Source organism: Ambystoma mexicanum, chromosome 7q (genome assembly GCF_040938575.1).
Source record: "Ambystoma mexicanum isolate Mex_15411 chromosome 7q, UKY_AmexF1_1, whole genome shotgun sequence".
Lineage (NCBI taxonomy): Eukaryota > Metazoa > Chordata > Amphibia > Caudata > Ambystomatidae > Ambystoma > Ambystoma mexicanum.
The window spans coordinates 720,177,455-720,203,629 of record NC_090941.1 but is presented as its reverse complement, the minus strand read 5'-3'; the positions used below and the strand labels follow the sequence as shown (position 1 = coordinate 720,203,629).

Below are 26,175 nucleotides of genomic sequence, written 5' to 3'. Positions count from 1 at the left end.
TGCAACGCCCTCCTTGCAGGCACCTCAAATCTCAAACTCTACAAACAGTACAAAATAACACACTCCAAGCCGCCCTCCGCATCCCTAAAAGGGACCACATCACCCAGGCTAGACGCGCAGCCCACTGGCTCCCTGTCAAAGACAGGATCAACTTTAATACTCACCCTGACGCACAAATGCATTAATCTCTCTGCTCCATCTTACCTGGCAGACACCATTACAAGAGACTTTGCCACGTGCCCAAAAAGAAGTCACCACGCTAATCAACTCTGCGTCCCGCCCATCAAAAGAATGAAAGCGGGAGGCATTAGCTTCTCACACATTGCCCCCAAACTATCGAATGCACTACCCAATACCCTCAGAGCTGAACCCTCTCTCTGCCTTCCGGAAGAACACTTAAAACCACCCTGTTCAATTAGCCTTCACATCATTTCCCTTCTACGTCCTGCACTGTAACTAAGCCATGTTTGATCACGCTGTGAATCGCACAAGGAACATGTAACCAAGTCCTGTCTTTCACTTACAATCTGTTAAACTATAAATACACTGTCTTGTATCTTGTAACCAGCATGTTTTCACCTCTGTAACAAGTGCCATGATGCCCAAGGGCTGCTGCACGCTCTACAAATGCTAATAAATAAATGTCCTCTGCACATCCTGCTGTAACCAGGCAACGCTGCGCACAACAGGAACTCTTCCGATCTGTTTGTTGTTAGCGGTGGACAATAAAAGAGGGGAAGCAACTAAACACGATTCTCTGAATAAAGTGCATTAAAAGGAATCTTAAAGCCTGTCCGAAGAGGGATTGATACTTAATTACAGTCAAAAGAAGGGTACCAGTAAATGCCAGTCGGAGTTCAAGAAAATACATGGAAATAGTCCACATGTTCTCAGGAATTCACACATTCTAGTTGAAGTTAAACAAAAGAAAAAGGAAATCATCCTGGCACATAAAAAGATCAAATGCAGCACAATGACCCGCCACTTAAGTTCATGCAGTTCTCCAGCATGGGGTTTGGCATGGATTCACATGCTCATGAATATTCCCCGTCGTCAGGCTGGGAATCCTCGGTAAAGAAAAATCAGTATCAGTTTTGTTTCTGATCTGTCTTTCGTAGTAGTAACCAATCGATGAGCTCTGCGTCATACTGACCACAGCCAATGACTGCCCTCTCCCTAAGCCCCGCCTCTGGCAGCCATCTTCAGATTTTTACCGCACGTTCAAGTGTTGGGAGTCCTCGTGCTTAGCTCTCGAGCTTTTACTGCGTTTTTGCGCTTTTTCAGGTGAATTTTCAAATTTTTTCGGTTAATCGAGCCTCAAGCTCCACCGTTTCTACTCCCCTTAACGGCTACCCGTTACGGGATTTTCTTACACCCCTCAAGGGTGAAGATTTCGTCAAATCAACTTCTTGGAGGATTCCAGAAGATTTGCGACCTACTTCGAGATGGCCCAGGACGCGAGTTTGTCACCCGGACCCAAGCTGTTTCGCAGCTGCCCTGGATGCGGGCTGCAGAATGCGTTTAAGGAAGACGAACATTCGCGATGCCTCTACTGTCTTCATGGGGACAAGACTCATGTAGAGAAGGACTGCCAGTTCTGCAAGAACTTGTCGGAGCGGAGCCAGCTGGTTGGAGAAGGGCTCAACGGATGAGAAGAAGAAAGGGTCCGAGTGGGCTTCTAAGTCCTGTGCGGGCGCCCCGGCGACGGGGGCCCAACACCAGGCCAAGCGCTGCGAGTCCGCTGGCTCCGGGAGCGCCGAAAGGTCGGGCTTTTTGGTCGCCAGGCAGGGCGCGCCTTCCCCGGCACCGTCAACCACGAGCCAGCGCTCCGGTTCGGGGAAGAGGAAGTCCGAGACCCCGGGTAAGCTTCGGGAGAAGCCCCGTCCGATCTCGGAAGAGGGGGAGCGAGGCGTCGCCCCTCCCCCTAAGGAGAAGGCCCGGGACACACCTAAGGTGGTGAAGGCCCCTACCCAGCAGGCAAAGGCCGCTATCGAGGCGATCGGGGTGACTCTGGCCAAGCCGGCAGAGACCCCGCCAGCGGAGACTGCCTCCGGGACTAGAGTTTCCCTGCCGCCAAGGAGGGAATCCTCTTTTCAGCCCATCGTCATGGCCACCATGATGGAAGAAGCGAGGGGGTACGGTAGCCACCTCGAGCTCGGAGTCAGCCTCGGAGGAGGAACTGACCGAGGCCGTGAGGAATCTCGAAGTCCAATTCCAGAAGGTTCGATCCCGTAAGGAAGATCCTCGGGAGATAACCGAGGAAGACGACGATGGCGAGGAAGAGCAGCCTTCCCTTCCGGCGCAGCCGGAACCTAGGCCTCAGGATAGCTCGGCGACCATTTTGTCTGCGATCCAGTCCTTATGCTCTAAGATAAGGACGAGATTACCACGGCCCAGGCTGGAGGACCCGCAAGCTGGCCCGTCGGGAAGTCCTCAGAACAAACGACAGAGGACCCAACCCTCTCCTCCACTCGCCCCCGTAAGGCCTACAGTTCCCTCCTCATCCTCCCACGAGTTGGGAGATTACGGTGCGATGGGCTCGACGATGGGTTCTGAGGGCGACGACGACGGAACGGGTCCCGTCGCACGGGCCTCGCGGCCCGACGAGATTGGCTCATTCCACGCCATGATCGCCAGGGCGTCCGAATTGTTCCTGCTCTGCCCGGAGGGGCAGAAAAAGGAAGGTTTCCTCTATCAGCGCCGGGAGGCCAAGAGGAAGACTGTCATTGCGGTGCCTCTAATCGATGACATCTGGGAGGAGGGCCTGTCGGTTCTCAAGAACCCCTCCACTGCACCAGCCAAACGGGACCGGTACGAGAAGAAGTACCCGAAACCGCTCCCCTGTGCCTCAGGGCCCAGCCAACACCAGACTCGGCCGTCTCGGCGGCGGCAAAGAGGAAAGCGGCGGGGTCAGGAGCCTCGACGTCGAATTCCCCGCCGGACGGCGAGGGGAAAGTAGTTGGACGCCATGGGGCGGCGAGTCATTTCGTCGGCGGCGACGACGATCAAAGCGGCCAACGCCCTGGCGATCGTGGCCCGTTACGACGGGGAGCTCTGGTTTAAGCTGGCCCCCATATTGGACTTCCTACCGGACGACAAGAGGTCCGAGGCCCTGGGAATACTTCAAGAAGGCGAGGTGGCGTCGGACCACGCCATAACGGTGGCAACCGATATTGCCGATACCGGGTTCCACCAGCTGGGCAACAGTGTTTGCCTACGACGACGGGGTTGGCTCCGGGCGACCGACTTCCATCAGGAAGTCCAGACCAGGGTGTTGGACATGCCGTTCGACGGCAGCAACTTGTTCAGGAAGGCGGTGGACAAATCCCTCCAAGCCATAAAGACGGAGACGGCCCGCGCCCTAGGAGCCCTTCAGCAACGACGGCCCTTTCGGAGCTCTGGAGGCAGACGGGGTGCCACCAAGGGATCCAGCGGTGGCTCATCGTCCTACCGCCAGGCGGCACGCTCCTCGTCTCAGGAGGCCCACAGGGGTTGCAGCAAGCAGGGAGCGCCTCGCTGCCGTCGGCAAGGTGGCCAGGGCGGCAAGGCCACCACCTCCAAGCAGGACTGAACCGGCCGTGGTCTCTGGCCCCCACCGAAGCACCCCGGTGGGAGGCCGGCTGACGAAGTTTGTCGGCATTGGAAGTCCATCTCCACCGACCATTGGGTGCTGGATACCCTGGCAAGAGGACACTCTATCGAATTCCTGAATAACTGCCCTCACGTTCCACCTGTGGCCAGGAAGGAAAGTCATGTCCCGCAACTGCTGTTGAAAGTACGGCCGATGCTCAGGAAAGGCGCCATCGAGCTTGTCCCGAAGAGGCTCCGGGGCTCTGGGGTGTACTCAAGGTACTTCCTCGTCAGGAAGAAGACGGGCGGCTGGCGCCCCATCCTGGTCCTTCGTCATTTGAACAAATACATCAGGTCACAAAAGTTCAGGATGGTCACCCTCCAGCACGTACTGGGACAGCTGGAGGAAGGCGACTTTCTATCGTCGTTGGACCTGGAGGAGGCATACTTCCACGTTCCCATCCTCAAAAGTCACCGAAAGTTCCTCAGGTTTGTCGTCCAGGGACGCCACTACCAATTCAGAGCACTGCCGTTCGGATTGAAGTCGGCCCCCAGGGTCTCAAGTGCCTAGCACCTGTGGCGGCGCGGCTGCGCCTGCAGGGGATTCACGTCTACCCCTACCTGGACGACTGGCTCATCCGCTCAAGGACGAGGGAACTCGCCGTCGAACACACTGCGAGGACCGTCCAGCTACTCACAGACCTGGGATTCGCCATAAATTACCCAAAGTCCCACCTGGTGCCGTCGCAGGTGGCCCTGTTTCTGGGAGCGAAGCTTGATACAGTGAGGCGCCTGGCGGCACCGTCGGAAGAACGGATGAAGACCATTCTAGGCAAGGTGCAGCACCTGCTAGCCACGGACGTGGCCAGGGTGAGGTCAATCCAGTCCCTCCTGGGGATGATGTCCTCTTGCATCTACCTGGTGCGCCTCTGCAGACTACGGATGTGCCCTCTTCAAGAATTTCTCGATGCCCGTTGGATGCAGGCGACGGGCCCCTTCGAACACAGGGTCCCCCTCAACGAGGTGTTCCGGCGGGCGATTCAGTGGTGGGGCGTTCGAGCGCACCTCACGGCGGGCAAGAACTTTCAGATGCCGGCGTACAAGGAGACAGTGACGACGGACGCCTCCCTGGAAGGTTGGGGCGCCCACACCGGAGATCTCCACGCAAGAGGCCTCTGGCTCCCGGAGGAGAGGCTCCTGCACATCAACGTCCTGGAACTCCGAGCTGTGTTCTGGGCTCTCAAATCGTTCCTCCCGTTGCACGAGGGCAAGGTGGTGCGGATCTTCACGGACAACACCACGACAATGTCTTACATACAGAAGCAGGGAGGCACCAGATCCCCAGCCCTATCCAATGAGGCACAGGATCTGTGGCACTAGGCGGTCGCCCAGGGGATGTTCCTGGTTCCCTTCCACTTGGCAGGAGAAAGAAACACCATCGCCGACTCGCTCAGCAGGGAGCTGCGCGCGTGTCACGAGTGGGAACTGCGCCAGGATCAGGTGGATCAACTCTTCCGACGATGGGGCAAACCCCAAATCGACCTGTTCGCAACAGCGACGAACTCGAAGTGCAAGAGGTTCGCCAGCAGGTTTCCCCAGCCGAGAAGCATGGGCGATGTGTTCTCGTTCCCCTGGGACGGCCTATACCTGTATGCGTTCCCTCCGTTGCTGTTGCTGCTTCGACTCCTCAACCAGCTCAAGAGGTCCCGGTGCAGGATGATCCGCGTCGCACCAGCGTGGCCGAGGCAGATCTCGTTCCCGGACCTTCTGGACTTGTCAACGTCCCCTCCCATCAAGCTGTCGGCGGACGCGGACCTTCTCTCCAGAGAAGGAGGCACCATCTTCCACCACGACCCGGCGTCGCTGAACCTGCAGGCTTGGCTCCTGCAGCGCTAGAGTTTGGAGGCTACGATATAGCGGCCGATTGCAGAGAGGTTCTTGCAAAGGCCAGGGCGTCCTCGACTCTCAAATGCTACGGTCATAAGTGGAAGAGGTTCTCTATCTGGTGCCGAGCACAGAAGATCAACCCCCTACGGATTATGGCCCCTCAAGTACTGCCGTACCTGCTATCGCTGGTAAAGGCTGGGCTAGCCCATGCCTCCATTAGGATTCATCTGGCGGCGATCTCCAGATATACCAGAACCACAGGACGGACGTCCCTGTGGTCCCATCGACTGAAAAGAGTTTATGAAAGGACTGTTCCGGTCGTTCCCGCCGGTGAAGGCCCTGGCCCCGGCGTGGGAACTTAACGTGGTGCTGACCAGGCTCATGGGGCCCCCATTCGAGCCAATGCACTCTGCACCGATTAAGTTTGTGGTGGAAGACTGCATTCCTGGTGGCCATTACCTCCGCACGACGAGTGGGAGAGATCCAGGCCCTATCCTGCAAAGCACCGTACTTGACTTTCCATGCCTCGAGGGTGGTGCTTAAGACGCACCCCTCCTTTATGCCCAAGGTGCCGTCGGACTTCCATCTTAACGAGCCCCTGGTGTTACCTGTTTTCTTCCCGTCTCCTTCGTCGCCGGCCGAGAGGACTTTGCACTCGCTGGATGTGGCTAGAGCGCTGAAGTTCTACGTGGACCGCACAAATAGTTTTCGGAGGACATCACAGCTATTCGTGAAATTTGGACCTGTGAATCAAGGGAAGGCTCTCTCGAAGTCTTCTATTTCCAGATGGCTCTCCGTCTGCATCATGCACTGCCACCGGTTGGCTAATTGACCGCTGCCAGGCCATCCGCGAGCCCATTCGACCAGAGCGATCGCTGCTACTAGGGCGTTCTTATCTGGTGTGCCCCTGCTGGACATCTGCAGGGCTGCTACGTGGAGGTCGACGCACACCTTCACGAGATTCTACTGCGTCGATCGGGATTCCAGGGAGGAGTCCAGGGTCGGCCAAGCAGTGCTCCGCAACCTGTTCGCTTAAGGTGAGCCTGGTGAGGAAGTAAGAGATGCTTAATGTTGAGTTTTTTTGTATTGCTTAATGTTGAGCCTTTTGCCACCCCCCCCGTGGTTGTGCATGTGTGTACTGCTATTTATTCTTATATTCATGAGCATGTGAATCCATGCCAGACCCCATGCTGGAGAAGGAACAAGTTACTTACCTGTAACTGTTGTTCTCCAGCATGGGTCTGGCATGGATTCACATGCGAACCCTCCCGCCTACCCCTCTGCGGCTCTTCACTTGGTCATACTGCCACTTCACGTGCTACCAAATCTGAAGATGGCTGCCAGAGGCGTGGCTTAGGTAGAGGGCAGTCATTGGCTGTGGCCAGTATGACGCAGAGATCAGTGATTGGTTACTACTACGAAAGACAGATCAGAAATGAAACTGATACTGATTTTTCTTTACTGAGGATTCCCAGCCTGACGACGGGGAATATTCATGAGCATGTGAATCCATGCCAGACCCATGCTGGAGAACAACAGTTACAGGTAAGTAACTTGTTCCAATCCTGGTCACCCTCCCATGCCATGGAGGATGTGGAAAGCCGAATTTGACACATACTTGAAGGCAATTGATGGGAGTAGATCGTCAGCTGCGAGGAAAAAGGCAATTTTTCTTTTTTTTACCACCTTTATTTGGTTTTCAAGGGCATAATCATAGACATGCATACAATAAAGAATAGCAAACAGTAGCATAGCCCATGTCTTCCCCTTTTTCCCAGAGTCCATTTGCTCATGAGTTTTGACTGTTAGAACCTCCCTCCTAACAAACCCTCCCAACTTAATTTGGTGGAGTACTACATCTGTTCGGGCTTTCTTGAATGTTCCATGGGTCAGGTCTCCTTTTTTTTTTTTTTTTTTTTTTTCCCCCCCGCTCAAGGTTCATGTTGACTGTTAAATGACGGACACCTTGCGAAGCAGTTTAGGTTTAAAATACATCTCTCCTCTATCGTCTGTGAACTCGTGCAACGGCATCCAAGTGTTCAGATATTTCGAGTAGGAGCCATGAGCTATTGCCATTACTTTTTCCATGGCCATCACACCCCATAGTCTCACCCACCACATGGCTACTACCGGCCCTTGTTTATTCTTCCATGCTTGCGCCAAGGTGATTCTAGCCACACTCAGCATGTGGGTGATAAGGTTAGCTCTGGCCCCAGAGTTCGCATAACACCCTTCAACTACTTCCCCCAATAACACCACCACTGGGTCGTGAGGCAATTGCACCCACGTTATTTCCTTGACATGTCTCAGAATCTCTTTCCAGTAGGTCTCTGCCACCGGGCAGGACCACCACATGTCAATCAGGTACGTAGGTTGCCCACATTCCCTCCAGCAAGTACTGGGATACCCTGGATTAATGGAGTGCATACGTGATGGTGTCATGTACCACCGTAAACAGTTTGTATGCCGCCTCTTTGATTGAGGTACATTTGGAGCTTTTAGTGGCTCTGTGCCATATACGACCCCAGGTCTCTCCCGAGATTGGTCTCCCCACATCTGCCTCCCATTTCTGCATGTACATAAGAGTTTCTTCTGGGTACACCGCCCCCATCAGCCGGTACAGTATTGACGCCCCTTTCTCAGGCTGACCTGCTTGTATCGTTGGCCCCAGTCCTACCGGGTCCTGAGCTGCTCCTTCCTGGACCCTCGAATTGGAGATCCATTGATGAGTTGGATATAATGGAACCGTTCTCCCTCTGGTATATCAAACTTAGCCTTTCAGTCTTCAAATGTGAAGGGTACCCCCTCTGCGTATAGGTCCCTCAGTAGCAGGGTTTGTTCCCCCATGACCCCCTAACCCCACCCCCCCATCGCCCCCAGTGTGCCCAGAAGTCGACCTTCATCCCGGGGGTGAAGTCCGGATTATGGGCAACTGGAGCCAGCGGTCCTACCCCACCTTTATTCCCCTACCCCTTAACGCTTTATCCCAATACCATAGGGTGGCTTTGGTTGATTCCAGCAATGTACCCCCTTTGCCTCTTAGTCTTAGTAGCTGCACTCTCGAGGATTGCCCATCGGGTTTGGCCTTCCCTAAGTGGCCATTGTAGCATGGGTGCTATCTGTGCAGCCTCTAAATATCTTCACAGTTCTCAGACCCCCAGCCCCCCTAACGCTTGTGGTCTAAATAATACCTTCTTAGAGACTCTTGGCTGAAGGAATACATTACTCACCATAATTGTATTTCTGATGCTTGTATTTGCTTAGATTGGCATGCGCCAAACCCTTCCTCCCCTGTGGAGTAGAAGGTGCATAGATGTTTTCGGGTTTTATCTGCTTTATTACATCTGTACTTGCGCTACATGTCATGCTACCTCATGTCACAAACAAAACAATCTGAGGGACCTAAACGCGTGAAGGACCGATTGGTACAGTGGGCTTCACACTAGGGATAGTATTATTGGCACGCCCTGTCGACGTCCCTTTTTGAGTTTCGTACACCGCGGCTACCACTAGATGCCTGTGCATAGCATGTGAATCTAAGCAGATACAAGCATCAGAAATAAGATTACGGTGAGTAATGGATCATGTATGTTGAATCCTGATGATTGTGGTCCATTGGCATCAGTGTAAGGGTAGCTGGACGTACACTCCCAAGCGATTGATCCGTCACTCTTAGGGACATTGTTATTGAATATTTCAAAGTCACTGTAGCTTATTAATCTCAATTTACATTGGCAATTATTTAAGATAACTCAACAGAAGCTGACATTCAATATTTAAAAATTGAAATTACATGAGGATGTTTCTATATGCAAATTTTATGTACCTCCTCCCTCAGTTTCTTTATTCTGCTGTTGTTGTTTTTAGGCCAATTGATGATAAAAACTTTATGTAGTATTTTTATCTCCAACCATCACCTTGGCAAACACTAATAATAGGATGTAATTTAACCAACATGATCATTACTTCATATTTTTGTTTTTTAGAATTGCAATCAATTACTTTTTTATTTTTTTCATATTTTGTATTTGTCCCTGGTTTTTATACTTGTTTTGGGATATTTGTTATTGACTTCCCATTTCAATGTATCATTTGAGAATGATGTTTGTTCACAAAATAAGCAGAAAAGGTGCTATATGAAATGCCTTCTGTCCCCCTTAAGCTACCCGGAACTTAGCAAAACGGTTGAATGGCTGGTGCATCTAGAAGTGCCTTTTCTTGGTCTAGTTTATGTAAACAACCTGACGAAGTCCCTATAGAGGATGGAACATATAGTTGTTCCTCTTGATGTGCAAGCATTCTCACCTGCTGCCCACATTGCCTCTGACTTGTAATGTGTTTAAGTAACTTTCTGCGGGGGCGTGGCTTGAGCCCATGGAGAGAGGAAGTCTCTGGTGAGAGCTGCTGTCGAGATCCTCTTCTTGATCCTATAACTAATTGTTGCAGTGACTGTGCTATACTTGAAACACTGCTGGCTACAAGAACAGATTCTCCTGCCTCACAGCGCAAATCCGGCAAAAATCAGAGTTTTACAACCCACAAACGAGATCGAAGAAGGCGCCCCCCTGGGGGGGCAAGATGGCGGGTGCTTGATTAATCGCACCATGAAGTGGAGGAGCAGCAGCGTACTGTTCGTAGCTGGTCCAACTGAAGTGGAAAGACGCAGTTCTGCCCTGACAGGACCCGCAGTGCGAGTCGAGAAGAACAAGCAGAGTTTCTTGCGGGGCTGCCCCCAGGCATTGGCGTGCGCCGCACCGTCTCACCAAAGACACTATCTACTCACTGCGGATCCGGGAAGAAAACGGGACAACACAGACCTGCGGAGCAGAGGGGCCTGCCAACGGTGCAGCGTGCAGCGTGCCCGGGGATTGGAGGTCCAGCTGAGGGTCACACTGCACGAAACCAGGAGTCTCACAAACAGGGCCCTGAGCGTTCCCTGGCCCATGGCCCATGAAGCCGCATCGAGGCGAAGGCCAGAGGACAAGGCCAACGGCGCTCTCTGCAGCTCCGCTGCGAGAGCCAACTTCAGGATCCCACAGTCCCCACTTGTCCACCTGGGAGCTCGCCCCCCCCCCTGCTGCCGCCATTAAGGCACACGCGGCCCCAATGCCCGCACTCAGCTGCACACCGAAGGAGCAGCGCCCCGCCCACTCACAGCGCCGCCGAATTCCAGCTGAATCTGAATCAGCTGTTCAGCCTGCCAGCCTCTCCTCTCCCGCTTTAAAGGGAGAGGAGGCAGACCGGCAGGCGAAGCCGTATCGAGGCGAAGGCCAGAGGGCAAGGCCAACGGCGCTCTCTGCAGCTCTCCGCTGCTCGACGGCGCGCAAGGCGCAACTATGCTGTCCTACTCAAGTTAAGGCCACTTACCTTAATATCTGCATGTCCCACCCATCAGGGGGGAAGGCCCTCCCTACTACTTTGCGCACAGTGCCATGCAGCTTCTTGAACGCACGACTCCGGTCGTGCACCCGCCCCGCTATCACCTACACCCCGAATATACTACACCGTAACCTAAAGGTAGGTCTCAGATGTATGCCGCCGTCACGCAGGCACAATTCCATCCCGACTTACCCGGATGACACTCTTGTGCCCCACAGGCCTGCCTGCGCCATGGCACCATTGTACACTGAAGCCGTTGCACCTCATCTCCACCCAAACTCATCAGACGCCCAAATCAAAATGCCTATTACTAACACTGTCGCGGAACTACCATCCTCGCCCAGGCCAAGTGATGCTTACAAGCCCATTGTTGCTACTACTGTCTTTGCTGCACTTATACCTCATGTGGATTATGCACCGCCTGTTATGCCGAGTGATGCCCCCATGCCTAATGCTGATATTGTTGACACTGTCGATACTGCTGCCCTTATGCCCAATGTTGTTGCTGCATTGCCTGTTTTGCCTAGTGTTGACACCACGACCAAGTCCAAAAACATACTACCCCCTAACCCTGACCCACACACTACCCCCCCCAGACCACCCACTTCCATCAAATCTCCAATGGTCCACACCCTTAGTTGCGCCCTGCTCAACGCTCGCTCCGTACCTGCCCACTCCCTCGACATCAACGACCTGATCATCAAGGACAATCTTGACCTCCTATTCCTTACAGAAACCTGGCTTAATGAAAGTTCAGGCCCGGCACTATCTCTGGCTATTCCGTCTGGGTACTCCATATTCAGGAAGGACCGCACCTCTCAGGTGGTGGCGTGGCCCTCATCGCCAGGGAAACCTTTGCTATTAGGGAAGTAGCAGGGCAACTCGACCACAATAGTGACTACCTCCCACTCAAAATTAATGTTTCTCCTAACTGCACCATAACTGTGCACATTGTCTACAGACCTCCGGGTCCTTGCACTGACTTCCATGACACCCTCATTTTCGCACTGTCCAACAACATCAAAAAGACCTCCCAAGTCATACTCTTGGGCGACCTCAACCTGGGGCTCAATGACCCTAAGGACCCCCATGCCAAAACCCTCAAGGACGCCCTATCCACCTTGGGCTTTGCGCAATCTACCTCTGACTCCACCCACATCAAAGGGCGCTCCCTCGACTGGATCAGTCAACATAGCTGCTCACTACTTGTCACGGAAAACACGCCCATCCCATGGTCTGACCACCATTACATCCAATTCAACCTTCGCACCAAAAAAGAGACCAACTCGCCTCCCGCCCCTTGCCCTGCTACTCTCGCCAGGAGCTCCCGCCAGCTCACAGTCGAGAATTTAGCACCCTACCTCCGCAACCCGGCCTTACAGGCCCCATTCTCCAACAACCCAGAAACCCTAGCCAACACATTCAAAGAAGTCATCACCCAAGCAGTTGACGCCGTTGCGCCACTGTCCCTCAAAAAAGCCAAGAAAACCATACACGCTAATTCATGGTTCTCCAAAGAACTCCTTGTACAACGTGCGCAGAAGAGGACTGCCCTCTCCACCTGGAAAGCTAACCCATCAGAAACCACCAAAAAATGCGTTCAAAGCCATCTCTAAATCCTACAAAACCAACATCACCCTAGCTAAAGCTGCCTCCTTCAACGCGAGGATCTATGACGCCAAATCGGGGTCAAAGGAAATCTTCACCATATTCAGGGAACTGGAAAAACCATCCTCTCCTCCTCCCGCTCTCATCAAAGATGACAACTGGTGCAATAGCATTCAATCCGCAATGCTAGACAAGCTTAACACTCTACAAACTAAAATCCATGGCCACCAAAAAGCCCTTTCCCGCCTCATAGCTAACCTGCATAGTCAACCCACCATACCCCCCCATCACTAATCCTTCCCCATCTTTTGACTTCAAAGATATTACTGAGCACGAGGTCATCGCCCTGCTCAAGTCCATCAAACCGTCCAACTGTAAGGGAGATGCCTGTCCAGCTAGTCTCATTAAAGACTCAGCACAGATCCTAGCTCCATTCCTCACAGCATTCATTAATTCATCCTTCCGGTCTGGCCATGTTCCAACTGGTCTTAAGGAGGCCTGGGTACGCCCACTCCTCAAAAAAAACCCTCGCTGGACCCAACGAGCCCGGGGAACTATCGACCTATCACCACTGTACCGTTCCTGCTGAAAATTCTGGACAAAGCAGCTTACCTGCAAGTCCAAAAGTTCCTTGAAGAAAACCGTCTCCTCGGCCTGCGGCAATCTGGCTTCCGCCCACGACACGGTACCGAAACTGCTCTCCTGGACCTAAAGAACCAAATGGACGATCTAAGAGACGCAGGGAAACCTGCTCTACTTCTGCTCCTTGATCTATCCGCCGCCTTTGACCTGGTGGACCACAACACCTTGTGCCACCATCTAGCTACCCAAGCTAGCTTTTCCCCCAAAGCTTGCGAATGGATTACCTCCTTCCTCCAAGAAAGGGCCATGAAAGTCTTCTCTGACTCAGCCTGTGCCACCCCTAGCCACATCACCTGCGGTGTTCCTCAGGGCTCATGTATCGCGCCCACGCTTTACAACCTCTTCACGAGGCCACTGTTCAGCATCCTTGACTCGCTGGGCATCTCGTATACAAACTATGCGGATGACACCCAGGTCCTCATCCCACTCACAGGCGATTACCTTGCGGATACTAAAACTCTTACCACCATCTACTCCACTATCCAATCATGGATGCCAGATAACTGGCTATGCCTCAATAGTGAAAAAACCAAACTCCTCCTCATAGGAGCACCCTCCACGCTGGGGAACCTTGGTGAACAGTACACTTCCTTCACAATTGACAACATTCCCATCAAGGTCTCCAATCACGTGAAGACACTCGGAGTCTACCTAGACTCCGACCTGTCAATGGATAGACAGGTCAATGCCATTGACTCCTCCTCAACCTATTACTCGAAAGTCCTCAACGCGGCCAGACCGTTCCTGTCACGCCAGAATTGCCTCACCATTGCTAGGGCAATAATTGGATCTAGGCTGGACTACTGTAATGCACTACTCGCTGGGACCTCCAATAAGAACCTGGCCAAACTTCAGCGAGTTCAAAATAATGCACTTAGGGCGGCACTGCGAGAAAAGACCACATCTCCGAAGTCAGAAGACAGGCACACTGGCTTCCGGTGAAAGAGAGGATTGTTTTTAAAACACTCGCCCTCACCCACAAATGCCTCCATGAACTTGCTCCACCCTACTTGACCCAAAGAATCACCAAGCACTCTGCCACCAGACCATTAAGAATGTGCTATTCCAACACGATTGTCACGCCCAAATAACGCAAGGTGCGCGCCGGTGGTGCCAGCTTCCCCACTCGGGCCGCCACCCACTGGAACGCACTGCCACCTCACATCAGAATGATTGAATCCCACCAAGCCTTCCGCAAAGCTGTTAAAACCAAGCTCTTTGTATGAAATGTACCTGACTGCATTCTGTTACTGTATTACGAATATCATGCCTCACCTGCAACTATGCCTGTAATTGTGTATCCATAAGACCTCTGGTCTCATGCATATCTGCTGAATTAAGAATCCAACACTTACTTGTAACAGCGCCTCGATGTCCATGGGCTGCTAGTGCACTATACAAATGTGAATAAATAAATAAATAAATGATTGGAGCGGCCGATTGCAGTGGTGCCACCCCAGCGCCCTGAGAGGAACGCTTGGGCCCTGACCGGGGCGCTAACACAGGCCCCAACCGATGGAGTGGACACCGGATGGGCTGCAGGGGCTGTCACAGTCTGAGGTCTATTCAGGTGAGTCACCGCGGGAGCAAGAGGGTCGAGCACTTGCTGGGGGGTTGGGCACATGTACTACTGGCCACAATCGGGGGTTCTGCTATAGGCTTATGTGAAACCCCAAAAGTCCCGGAACCGAGGGGGACCCAAATGCCTTACTGATTCCGTAACCGACCCGTGCGGGCACTGGAGCTGCAGGCGGAAATACCCGCTACATCCCGCTATATGAACTGCGGCAACCTGCAACTACCAACGCTGCCAGACTTCCCGAGAACCCTGATCACCCTGCAGGACCTTCTCTTTTGAGCAGCGCTGGCCATTGTTTAGCGGGATGTGGAAACTGTGAAGGAGCAACACGCGATAAGCACCCTACCCACGGACCGCCTGGCAACTGCACAGTGGACCCCACAAACCAGCAACGCCCATGGAATTGCACCCCAAACAAACCCGGTGAGCGTGGAACAAGCAAATGCTGCAAGCTAGCCGGCCGCAGTGAAAGCGACCGGAAGCAAAGCAGGTTGACAACTCTGAGGCCCATATGGGGACAGCTGGGACTCATGCACTGGAGTGAATTGGCTGGTGAGGTTTCCATGGTCAAGTAGTGGAAAGGAACACCAAACATCAAACCAAAATGAGGACTGCATTGTGCCCACTGTCCTGAGTGAACTGATTGATCAAGCGGCAAACTGGGACACGCACAGGAAGGAGTCTAGCTGCACCAGGACACACAACATTGCGTCATGGTCCTGTGCTACAAGTACTTACGTGCTACATAATAAGGCATCCACTGCACAGCCCCATCACTGCTACAGTGTGCAGCAATCAACCCACATTCGGGGACCCCTCTGGGCCCTACAGAGCGGCGTGATCCACGAGCGCATAGCCTGAGAACATTGCTGGTCGGCCACTGATCTCTTTTGCGGCACCTGGTATACACACAGGTCAACGACCACCAGCGCTGCGGAACGGCGGCCAAGCTGTCGACAACCACTGAACCGCCCCAGTGCCAATAACGCAGCAATGCCCTCAACTAAAGGCTAAAAGGACCCCACCATTATGGAATCCTTCAACGCGGCCAAACCGAAGGGGCAGCCACAGAGTGACATAGAGCCACAAAAGGGTCAATCTCCCTCCAAGGCTGGGATGAACGAGAACGAGGTCCTAGATGCGATCGCAGCCCTGAAATCATTTATAGACACTAAAATTGAGGAGGTTAAAACTGAAATGCAATTGATGCGCCAAGACTTTCGCAACCTCATGGAAAGGGTCACGACCACGGAAACTGAGCTGATGGAAATGATGGTCACCACCAGGACCTTGAGAAGAGGTTGTCGGAACTGGAGAGGAAAAATGCAGCACTAGAGGCCCAGGCAGAGGACGCTGAGGGGCGGGCCCGATGAAATAACGTGTGCCTCCTAGCATTCCCGGAGGGGATGGAAGGCTTGAACCCCACAGACTTCGTGGATAACCTAATACTGCAGGAAGTTGGGGCGGGCAACCTCTCACAGGGCTTTGTGGTAGAAAGGGCCCACAGGTCCTTGGAAAAAAGACTGCCACCAGGCTCTCACCCCAACCCCATGATAGCAAAGATTCTGAACTTCTGTGACAGGGAGACCATCCTGAAATACTCGAGAGAGGGTGGGGAGATTTGATGCGATAACTCCAACATTGCTATATACCCAGACTACACACTGGCAGTGCAAAGATTAAGAAACTCCTTCATGCCGGTCAAGGCAAGGCTCAGACAATTAATCCTTAAATATATGTTGATGTACCCATCCAGGCTCAAAGTGATCTACAAGGGCCGTCCTGTCTTTCAATGAAACGCCTGCGGCGGCCATGATGTGGTTGGAGCACAACAACCTAGACCGGGGCGAAGAGTCGGTCACCTGAGTCTCGCCTGGCCTTGGGAGGGAGAGGGGTAAGCAAGGCGACTGAGGGGCCAGCAGGGGCTCTGCGACTGAACAATCTATATTCACTGTTACCGCAACCATGTTTTTCCATGATTTGCGGGAGCAAGACCGGGTCCCCCGTCCCAGGTCTAAGGACCCTCCCCATGAATCGTTTGGTGTCGGCCATTTGCTGACACCACACAGCTTGCGCATGACGGCCCGGGTGGGTCAAATTGTGGGGGCGCTCGAGCGCTGCAGTTTGTATGCGGCTGCTGAGCGCAGTTATTTAGTTTATGCATGGCTTGTTGTTTTTAACGTTTTGAATTCTTCACAGTGCTGGGCATGGAACATGGGACGTGCATGTGGGATGTTGGGGAGACAGGTGGCGGTAGGGACAGGCCGAGGAAATGAAAAGCTGGGAGTGTGTGCTGAGAAGCAGGGGCCATGGGGGCTGGGTGGCACTATGGGGGGGGGGAGGGGAGGGACAGCATGGCCATGGCTGCTGACATTAAGGTGCTGACGTGGGTTGTTCGGGGATTGGGCACGTATCAGCGCAGGAACCGAGTGAAGTCCTTCCTCAGCAGGAAATGAGTGTCTATCGCCTTATTGCAAGAGACCCACCTGACGCATAACACTATGTCCATGTTTGAGGAACACTGGGGGGGGACAGTGCCACAGAGCTCCCTTCTCCAAATATGCCGCAGGGTTCTCGCCTGGATTAGCTGAGTGGTCCCCTTCAAGCTGCTCGGGAAGGAAACTGACCCGGAGGGACGGTATCTGATATTAAAGGGATGCATAGAACAAGTTGAAATATGTATAGTTAACTCTTACTTTCCCCAACTACGGTATCCCCACACACCTCAATACACTGTGTGCTAAGATAGCCCCATATAGGGAAAGTCTCTTTATCTGGGGCAGTGATTTTAATTGTGTGCGGGCTGGGAGTTGGATAGATCCAGCTCTCCGGCAACCCGGAACGTGGGGGCCGAGGGAGCCACAGGGGCACTGAACACATTGCTTGGGGCCCTGGACTTGGTAGACGTGTGGAGGGAACTGCACCCGACGGATAGGGGTTACTCTTCTCTTCGCCACACCATCTGCACACCAGAATTGACTAGCTGTTTGTTGCCAGAGCCCACCTGACGCAGATGGAATCGGCACAATATCTAGGTAGGTCGATCTCGGACCACTCCCCACTAATAATGACATGGAGGATTCGGGGCCCTCTGCCCCCTATACCACTATGGCACATGCCCATAGATGCGTTAACGGATCAGGCCTTTAAAGAAGAACTACGGAGCCGGCTAAAGGAATACATCGACAGGATCGTGGGCAGCGTGGAGCAGTGGGGCACGGTCTGGGAAGCAATGAAGGTCGTGGTGCGGGGGGAGGTTATAGCTAGCGTGGGAGACATCCGGAAAACTCTGAGAATAGAGCTGGAACGGATGGAGGTGGAAATTAAACGGAAGGAGTCAGGCTTAAAGGGGACCCGTGAGGAAGAGGTCCAGTTAGCCAAAGTGAGAGGTTACTGCCAGGAGGCATGGAGGAGGCTGTCAAAATTCGACTATTCGATTAAAACCACCAGGGCGCACACGGAAGGGGTTAGGCCGGGAAGGCTGTTGGCGTGGCTGTGCAGGAGGGAACACCCAAAACATCTGACCACCAAACTCAAAGATGAGACGGGCACCGTACACAAATTGCAACTAGGGATTAATTACACCTTTTTGGGGGTTTTTATTCCCGCCTGTACAGCCACAAGCATCAGGTACCCCAGGAAGACATACTGGGCACGCTGGAAGAAATTGGTCTGTCCAAGCTGGGGTCAGCGCAAAGGGAAGCGCTAGAGCTTGAAATAACGCTAGAAGACATAACTGAAGCAATAAAATCATTTACCCCGAGCAAAAGACCTGGGAGCGATGGACTCGCGCCACCCCCAACATCCCCACCCCCACAGAGTTTTATAAAACATATGAATCTGACCTGTCCCTGATGTTGCTCGAAGTGTTCAGGGAGGCATAGTGCGACTTGTACCACCCACTGGCCATGTTAAACTGTGATGTCAAGATTCTGACCAGGATACTAGCCAAGCGCCTGAACAGGATCATAGGGGGCTTGGTCCACAGTGACCAGAACGGCTTCATCCCAGGACGCAGCACCACATTAAACTTACGCAGATTGCAGCATGTTTTAGCACAGACGGCTGACTCCCAGGCACAATATGCCATACTCTCCCTAGACGCCATAAAAGCGTTTGACTCAATATATTGGCAATGGCTAGTGGCAACATTGAGGGAATGAATTTGGGTTTGGGGAACAATTCATTAAATGGGTGCAGATACTGTACACGACCCCTGTAGCAAGAGTTAAAACTGGCCGACTGGCCTCTCCAGTCTGGGACATACAGAGGGGTACCAGACAGGGCTGCCCACTGTCTCCGATGTTGTATGTGCTGGGACTGGAACCGATGGCAATCTGTCTTCGAAAACGGTGTCTGGACGCAGGGATCTGGGTGGGGAGAATGGGGCACGTGATCTCGCTCTACGCCAACTATGTGTTACTGCATCTTAGAGACCCACATCTAAACGTCCCAGTGATCCTTGACATTCTGGACAACTACGCTAGGGTGTCCGGGGATCAGCTTCAGTAAAACAAAATCCTATATATTCCGATAGCAGAGTTGAGGGGGAAGAGTGTGGAGGCACTGCCAGCACTCGGACTGCGGTGGGAGTTGGAACCATTCAAGTACTTGGGGTAAACTTGAGGCACACACCGGAACAGATGCATGAGAATAACACAGTTGCAGTGGTGAAGGGCTTGAGGAAATCCATGAGGTTCTGGTTGAGGCTGCTGCTGTCCCTAATGGGTAGGGTGGCCATCGCCAAAATGATCATCCTACCAAGGTTTCTGTATCACTTCAACAACATACATTGCTACGTTAAAGCATCCTTTTTCCGCTTCCTGGAGGTGCTGCTACGCGACTTCCTGTGGGGGGTGGCCCGCCACAGAATATCACTCGCCACATTTTTTTGCCCTATAGTGAGGGAGGGATGCAACTAACAAACCTAGAAAAGCATTATCTGACAGCCCAACTTAGCCATATAGTCAAATACAACGGCTGGTGGCCCCGGCCAAACTCTAGAAATACTATGGGTTCCACTGTGGTTGCAGGGGTAACACCCCCGTGGTGGTAACGCTGGGGAGGAAGGTATGGGGAAGAGCATCAGCCCTACTGAAACTTGGACACCCCTACTCACCTGAGGTGCCGATTGTGGCCGACATCTGCAGTGCCACCGTAGATCTGGTAACAGTGAGATGGTGGGAAAGATGGGGCATATACACTTGGGGTGACCTGTACGAAGAGCGAGTCTTTAGGGAATTTGTATCGCTACAACAGAAGTAAGCGGTGCCTGGAAGACAGTTCCTCTGGTATTAAAGGGTTTGAAAGGTGGCTTAAGACAAATGGGAAGGATGAGGAGCCGCTGTCTAACCCCCTGCTGACCCTAACGTACAACCTGAGCTATGGCTGGAGGCCGGTGTCCAGATTATATAGGCTGTTGATAGACAAACCCAACCCCAAAGGTGCAGCACTGAAAGAACTATGGGAAAAAGACTTGGGCACAGATATAACCGAAAAAGAATGGGAACGGATACTGGCGAACCGCAAAGCATTATTGAGAAACTATACTTTTAGACTGATGCAACTAAAAGTACTGCACCGCACATACATGACACCACACATGATAGCCTTGTTTAATAAAAATGTACAGCCACTATACCCCTGGTGTGGGATGGGGGTTGCGGACCTAATACACATGTTTTGGACATGTGATTGTGTGAAACGGTTTTGGGTACAAATTGAACAGGCCTGTAGGAGGCTGGGATAGTGAGATATGAGTGGTCGCTGAAAGAATGCTTGCTAGGGGCATTCCCCAGAATCAGTAAATACAAACATGTGACCAGGTTTATGAACATGGCCTGCATACTGGCCAAAAGGGCTATTGCTATGGCTATGGCCTGGGAATCTGCTGGGGGCCCACAGTACACAAGATGGCCCATGGAATTTGAGCGCTGGGCAGAAGCAGAAAGTAATGTGTGGACGGACGGGGTATGCAGATCGGGGTCTGATGGGAGTGATAAATGTGTGGCCTGGAAGGCACTGGTCTGATATGATAGTTTATTTATATAACGCCTATACACATTGTGTTTCAAAGAACTTCAAAGCAAGGAGGGAACAAGGGAAAATACAATTACATTCTTACAGGCCCTGAAAAGTAAGGATGTGAAATTAACTATCGTACTCGGCCTGACGACATTTCAGTTAGTGCTGGAGGGGGAGTGGAGAGTAAAAACAGTAAGGGGAGGGGGGAGGAGACAGATGAGGTTGCTATCAAACTAGGTCCAGAGAACATTCTGATAGAGTAAGTGCATAGAAGAAAGTAAGGGGGTGGGGGAGATAGGAAAAGGGAAAAGAATAGAGAACAACCAGTCAAAAGAGTGGGGAAGCAAGAGGGGAGAGTGAATACAATTGCAGAAGTCAGTAGTAACACAAAATGTTGGAAGCCAGGATACAAGGTGAAGATGGGAACAGCAGGATTCAGGGTCACTAGTGAGTACAAGATGCAAAGGAAGTCCAGCATGAGAGTTGACAAAGGGTGACGCATCGTGAATGAATGAAGTCCATAAAAGTCAAATCCAGCATTGGCCACAAGACGATGATGGTGAAACCAGAATGTATCAGGACAGACTCCTGCAGAAGTAGGCTGGAGGGCGGGGGATGAGGGAGGTGGAGCAGTGTAGAAGAATCAAGCAAAACGGGCAACACCTGTGTGTGAGAAGGGAGGGGGCACAAGGGAACATAACAGGGGGGGCCAGAGGAGGTGGGGATGGCCTGTGGCGACAGAGGGAGTAACACATGTTGGTGCATGCTTACCTGCTGTCTGAGCAGGGGGTCGAGCCCTGGGTCCTTGTGGCCAGGAATTGCCCTTTTCTTCGTTAGCCCTTCACATAGGACATGAGACATGTTCCAACCATCAGACGACAAACCCCCGTAAGGGCTGGTAACTCTTCTGTGTAATAATTGACCCTGAGTTGAAGATCAGTCTGGCCAAGCCGCTGCCGCTACTGGATTGTAAAAGTGTAAGCACACGATTGGTCCCTGATCACGATACATGCACATTGAGAAACTTGAAATGTTATAAGGGCCGACGTGTGAAGAAGTTGTTTTTGTTATCAATATGCCGCTGTAAGTATACAGGTCCTTACTTGATCCACGATACTGGATAAATGCATGGCTGTAAATGCCAATAAAAACACTTAAAAATCTTAAGTAACTTTCTGCTAATATGTTTATTGTGGATCAGAGTATTACATAATCAAAAGTGCAACAATGTTTTTCATATTAGATGTTAAAGTAAACTGCTTCATTAAGAACAAGAAGGTGAAGAACTAATATATATATTTTTTTTAACAAAACTTCATTTTCTTTTATTAAATAGGTGAAGCTGTTAATTTGTGCATACAGAGTCCAGTTGCAGTGATCACCCTACAGACAATTGCGATTGGCTAACACCGGACACCAAGGATGGCCATAATATGCATTCATTTTATTTCTAGTAGAGCAGTGTAGCACATTTTGCCTTTGATTTCATTTTTGAGATTATCTTTGTGTGCTCTTTTATATGCCAAGTAAAATGTGGAATACTAAATTAATTTGGAAATTAACAGAAAAAAGGAGAATGAATTGCTAAGCTGTACAGTTTATTAAGTAACTTTCTCTCTAGCGCTTGATGAATTTCTGTAAACCTATGCACAGACCTCAAATACTTTCTGGCACATGGATGGTATAATACACAAATGCCATTTGTACAAGCCTTGGGACATTCTTTCTTAGTTGCTGCTTTATAACTTACTACTCCTAATACATTTTGCTTATACCGACCGTACTTGGCTTACAATAGTCGCTAATTGAATGGACACAACTAAAACGATTTTGACAGAATAGATTCCACTTTAGGATTTTCAATATTGAAATACTTTGTATCTTAAATGCTTTTAAAATCCAAGCTCTTAATGGTTACGCTTTAACTTTGGCTCGACAAGTTGAAATTAAAAAACTATAGTGTAGCGTGCTAGCATTAGAGTGAAATCCGAAGTGTATGAGGTTTCAAATCCTGAGATTCCTCTCTTGAATTTCGTCAGACGTTGTATATATCAGTTGACTGTGGTTATGTGCTACACCAACATGCTATTGTAAATTGATGCATGGATCATAAATGTTTTCCTTATGTATGAGACCATGATATGTGAGACTTAAACAAATCTACAATGCACTTCACTGTGCTGGTTATTAATGTAAATGCCATATGTGCCTATACTTTAAAACTTGGTGAATTTTGTATAGAATGTCTGCTGTTAAAATAGTACTTTCAAAGTATGACCTTTATACAACCTGTGTAAGGAAAAACATTGAAAAATCAAGTTTTTAGACAGTGTTACTGTTTACTGTATTTTATTCCCAAGCAAGCGCAAGTGAAATTACAGGGCCTGTGGTAGCCGCCCTGTAGTTATGGTTAAGTCGCTCATGCTCCTAGAAAGAGCACTTTTTGGCGGCTTATAAACTTTCGACGACTTATCACCAAACTTTGCAAAGGAAGTATATGGCCACCTCGCAATGATTTTTGCGAAGTTTGTTTTCTGTTTCGTCCCGGGCTGGTGGTGGGGAGGAGTTGGGGGTCCCAACATTTTTGGAATCCTCACAGATGGATGCAATTGAACAAAAAATTTGCTTGCACCTTCAGCCCAAACTGCTGGACGGATTTGCACCAGACTTGAGCAAGGAGCGGTGGCTTGGTCTCAAAAGCGTGCTTTTGTAAATTTGGTGTAAATCCGTCCAGTAGGTTTTTGTTTTCTTCTTTTTAATGGCCAAAGAGTAGATACAAAAAAGTGATATCTGGGTCTGGTCCGCAGACTCATTTCCTGATTCTGAGTCCGTGGACGCCTCTGGACCAATCGGACAGCAGCGGGACATTCGCAGACGTCCTACACCCCCACTGATGGGTCCATTAAAAACATAAGGTACGTCAGCACTTTTGAAATGGACACAACGTTGGATTTGCGAACTGCGTCCATAGGTTGAGCACATATTAGTAAAAACATATTTAAAAAACACAACACTGTACTTGTCAAACTAATGAAACAATCCATGGGGAGGTGAGGGGGTGATGAGGATGGGCTGGGACGGGATGGGATATGACCATTAAAAGTAAAACGAATTGTGTGTTTTTCATCTCCGAAGTCTGCAAACTTCTCAGATGTTCAGGGGCATCCATGCCTATTTCTGCATTACAGGGTCAATGAAAAGCAGTTTGTGGATGGCTTATATATTGCATGAAATGCTGCAATATCATTTCAGGCCTGACCCTGAATGAATCTGCCATGTTTGGTGCTGTTTCGCCAAGAGGGGGCAAAGTTAGAGCGGCTGTCCCAAAATATTTGAAAGGCTTATAAATTTGGTGCCATTTGACGAATCTGCACAAATGATTTCAAAAAGATTTTAGACCCAGATTTTAACTTTTTCTGCTAAGTTTGGTGGGATTTTGTGAAGAGGGAGCAAAATTTGAAGGGGGTCGCGACAATTTTAGATGGCCTATAACTTTGTTGCTGTTTGATGAATCTGCACAAATGTTTTCAGAAAGATTATAGACCCAACCTTGAATGTTTGTGCAAAGTCTGAATGGATTTTGACACATTTCAAACAAACATGGACGGATTTGCAGCAAACGCGTGCAAGGAGCATTGGCAAAGACCCGAAAGCATGGTTTTGCAAATGAGTCAGTTTTATTTTTGAAAAGTGTCAAAATGTTGGTAAAACAATTTGTTATATACCTTTGGTGGCTGAGGCATAGCCTGTGGCCATGGGACAATCTGGCTACTGGCCATGACCATGAGACCGGCAATGGGGTTAAAGTGGGCAGGGCCACCAGTGACCGGCTATGTAGTAAATGTTTTTGAAATCGGGATAGGTTTGAATGGGGGGAAAAAAAATCTGCTCGTGGCTACAGCCCAAAGTGCTGGACAGGATTGCAGCAAACATTTGCGAGGAGCATCAGCAAGGATCTCAAAGCATGGTTTTCCAAATTTGTCCTGTTTAATTTTTTCTAAAGTGTCAAAATGTAAGTACAAAAAATTGTAATACAACTTTGGTGCATGGACAGTGGGCCTGGCCCTCGGCAAGGACGAATGCCTACTTTGATTTACTTATTGGGGCATGCGGCATGGCCGAAGCCCTAGGTTTAAATGGGAGAAAAAAAATTCTGCTTGCAGCCCGAAGTGCTGTATGGGACTGCAGCAAACTTGCGCGAGGAGCATCAGCAAGGACCTGAAAGCATGCTTTTGCAAATCTGTCCTGTGTTTAATTTTTTATAAATTGTCAAAAAGTAAGTACAAAAAATAATGACATGACTTTGCTGCCTGGGCAGTCTACTCTGATTTGCCTATTGTGGAATGTGACATGGCTGAAGCCCATGCCCCATGTATTGTGGAGACTGGCCATGGCTGCAAGCCATGAGCACTGGCCATTGGTCACATTGAGGATATAGTGGACACTGAACTAGGATGCAGGGTAGGTGCAGTGGATAATGGCGGTGGTTTGGTGGGGCTGGGGTCATGGTCGAGCCTCGTGCCCGAGGCAATACAACCATGACTTGCATGCACTGCTGATAACGACACACATCAGTATGTGTTGCAAAAAATGTTTGTTAAAGGAGGTTTATAGTTCTTTGATATGTTAAGAGGAATTATTAATAACTTGTATACAGTAATGTAACATCGAAACATTTTCACTCATAAAAACCAATGAAATTCACAGAAAAATTCTTAAAGGACGTTATGGTTAAGTTGCACTAATAACCTATGAAATTCAGTGAAAAAATGTGCTTAAGGGATGTTATGTTTACAAGTAAAACCAAAGCCCCCAGAAATGTGCCAGTTATTGTAAGCTAAGCAACCATAACTCGCGCCACCACCGTGCACTGCTAAGACTAACACCTAGGACATCCAAGATGACATCACAAATGTCATTGATGATATTGCATATTAACTTAATTTTTATTAAAAGTTCCTACATGGGATTGTTTTTATAATCTTGGTAACAAGATGTCGGGTGATCAGGAGACCTATCATGAACTACTTAATGTATTAAAGAATGCACTCCTCTAAACCAAGCTTTATATTGGTGTGTTACTATTAATACAGGAACCTTATCATACATACAAATGGGCAATGGCTGCAGCATGCTCCATAGAAGTACAATATTTTTAACCTGGTAATTTCGGATAGTAAAATAATTAATGCTACCTTCTCAGAGTTTTGAGTAATGTTAAACATGCAATAAACGGCTAACTATTCAAGACTTACTACATTGTAGTGTTAGTACAAACAATACACAAGAAGACCCACAATGCATACAAATCAGATGCACATAGAGGGAAACTAAAGTAAGGAAGAAAGAAACCTCACCAGAAAATGTCAATAACATTAAAGTTCATCTTCATGTATACAAATAAATTGTGTTTGAGGCCTGCTTATTGCCCCATGTGATGGAAAAAGTTCAGTTTCTGTGCTAATTCCCTTTAGCCTTAGAGACCC

At 50.3% G+C, this 26,175-nt stretch overlaps 1 protein-coding gene across 2 annotated transcripts in view; it reads left to right on the top strand.

Moving 5' to 3' along the window:
- MPHOSPH8 (M-phase phosphoprotein 8) overlaps nucleotides 1-23,021 on the top strand; it is a 620,343-nt gene extending 597,322 nt beyond the window's left edge. For both annotated transcript variants that reach the window (XM_069639105.1, XM_069639103.1), the window contains one exon: nucleotides 22,026-23,021. In XM_069639105.1, the coding sequence (XP_069495206.1) occupies nucleotides 22,026-22,067 (42 nt within the window). In that variant the 3' untranslated portion in view covers nucleotides 22,068-23,021. The remainder of the gene's footprint in view (nucleotides 1-22,025) is intronic.
- Nucleotides 23,022-26,175: the final 3,154 nt, after the last annotated feature.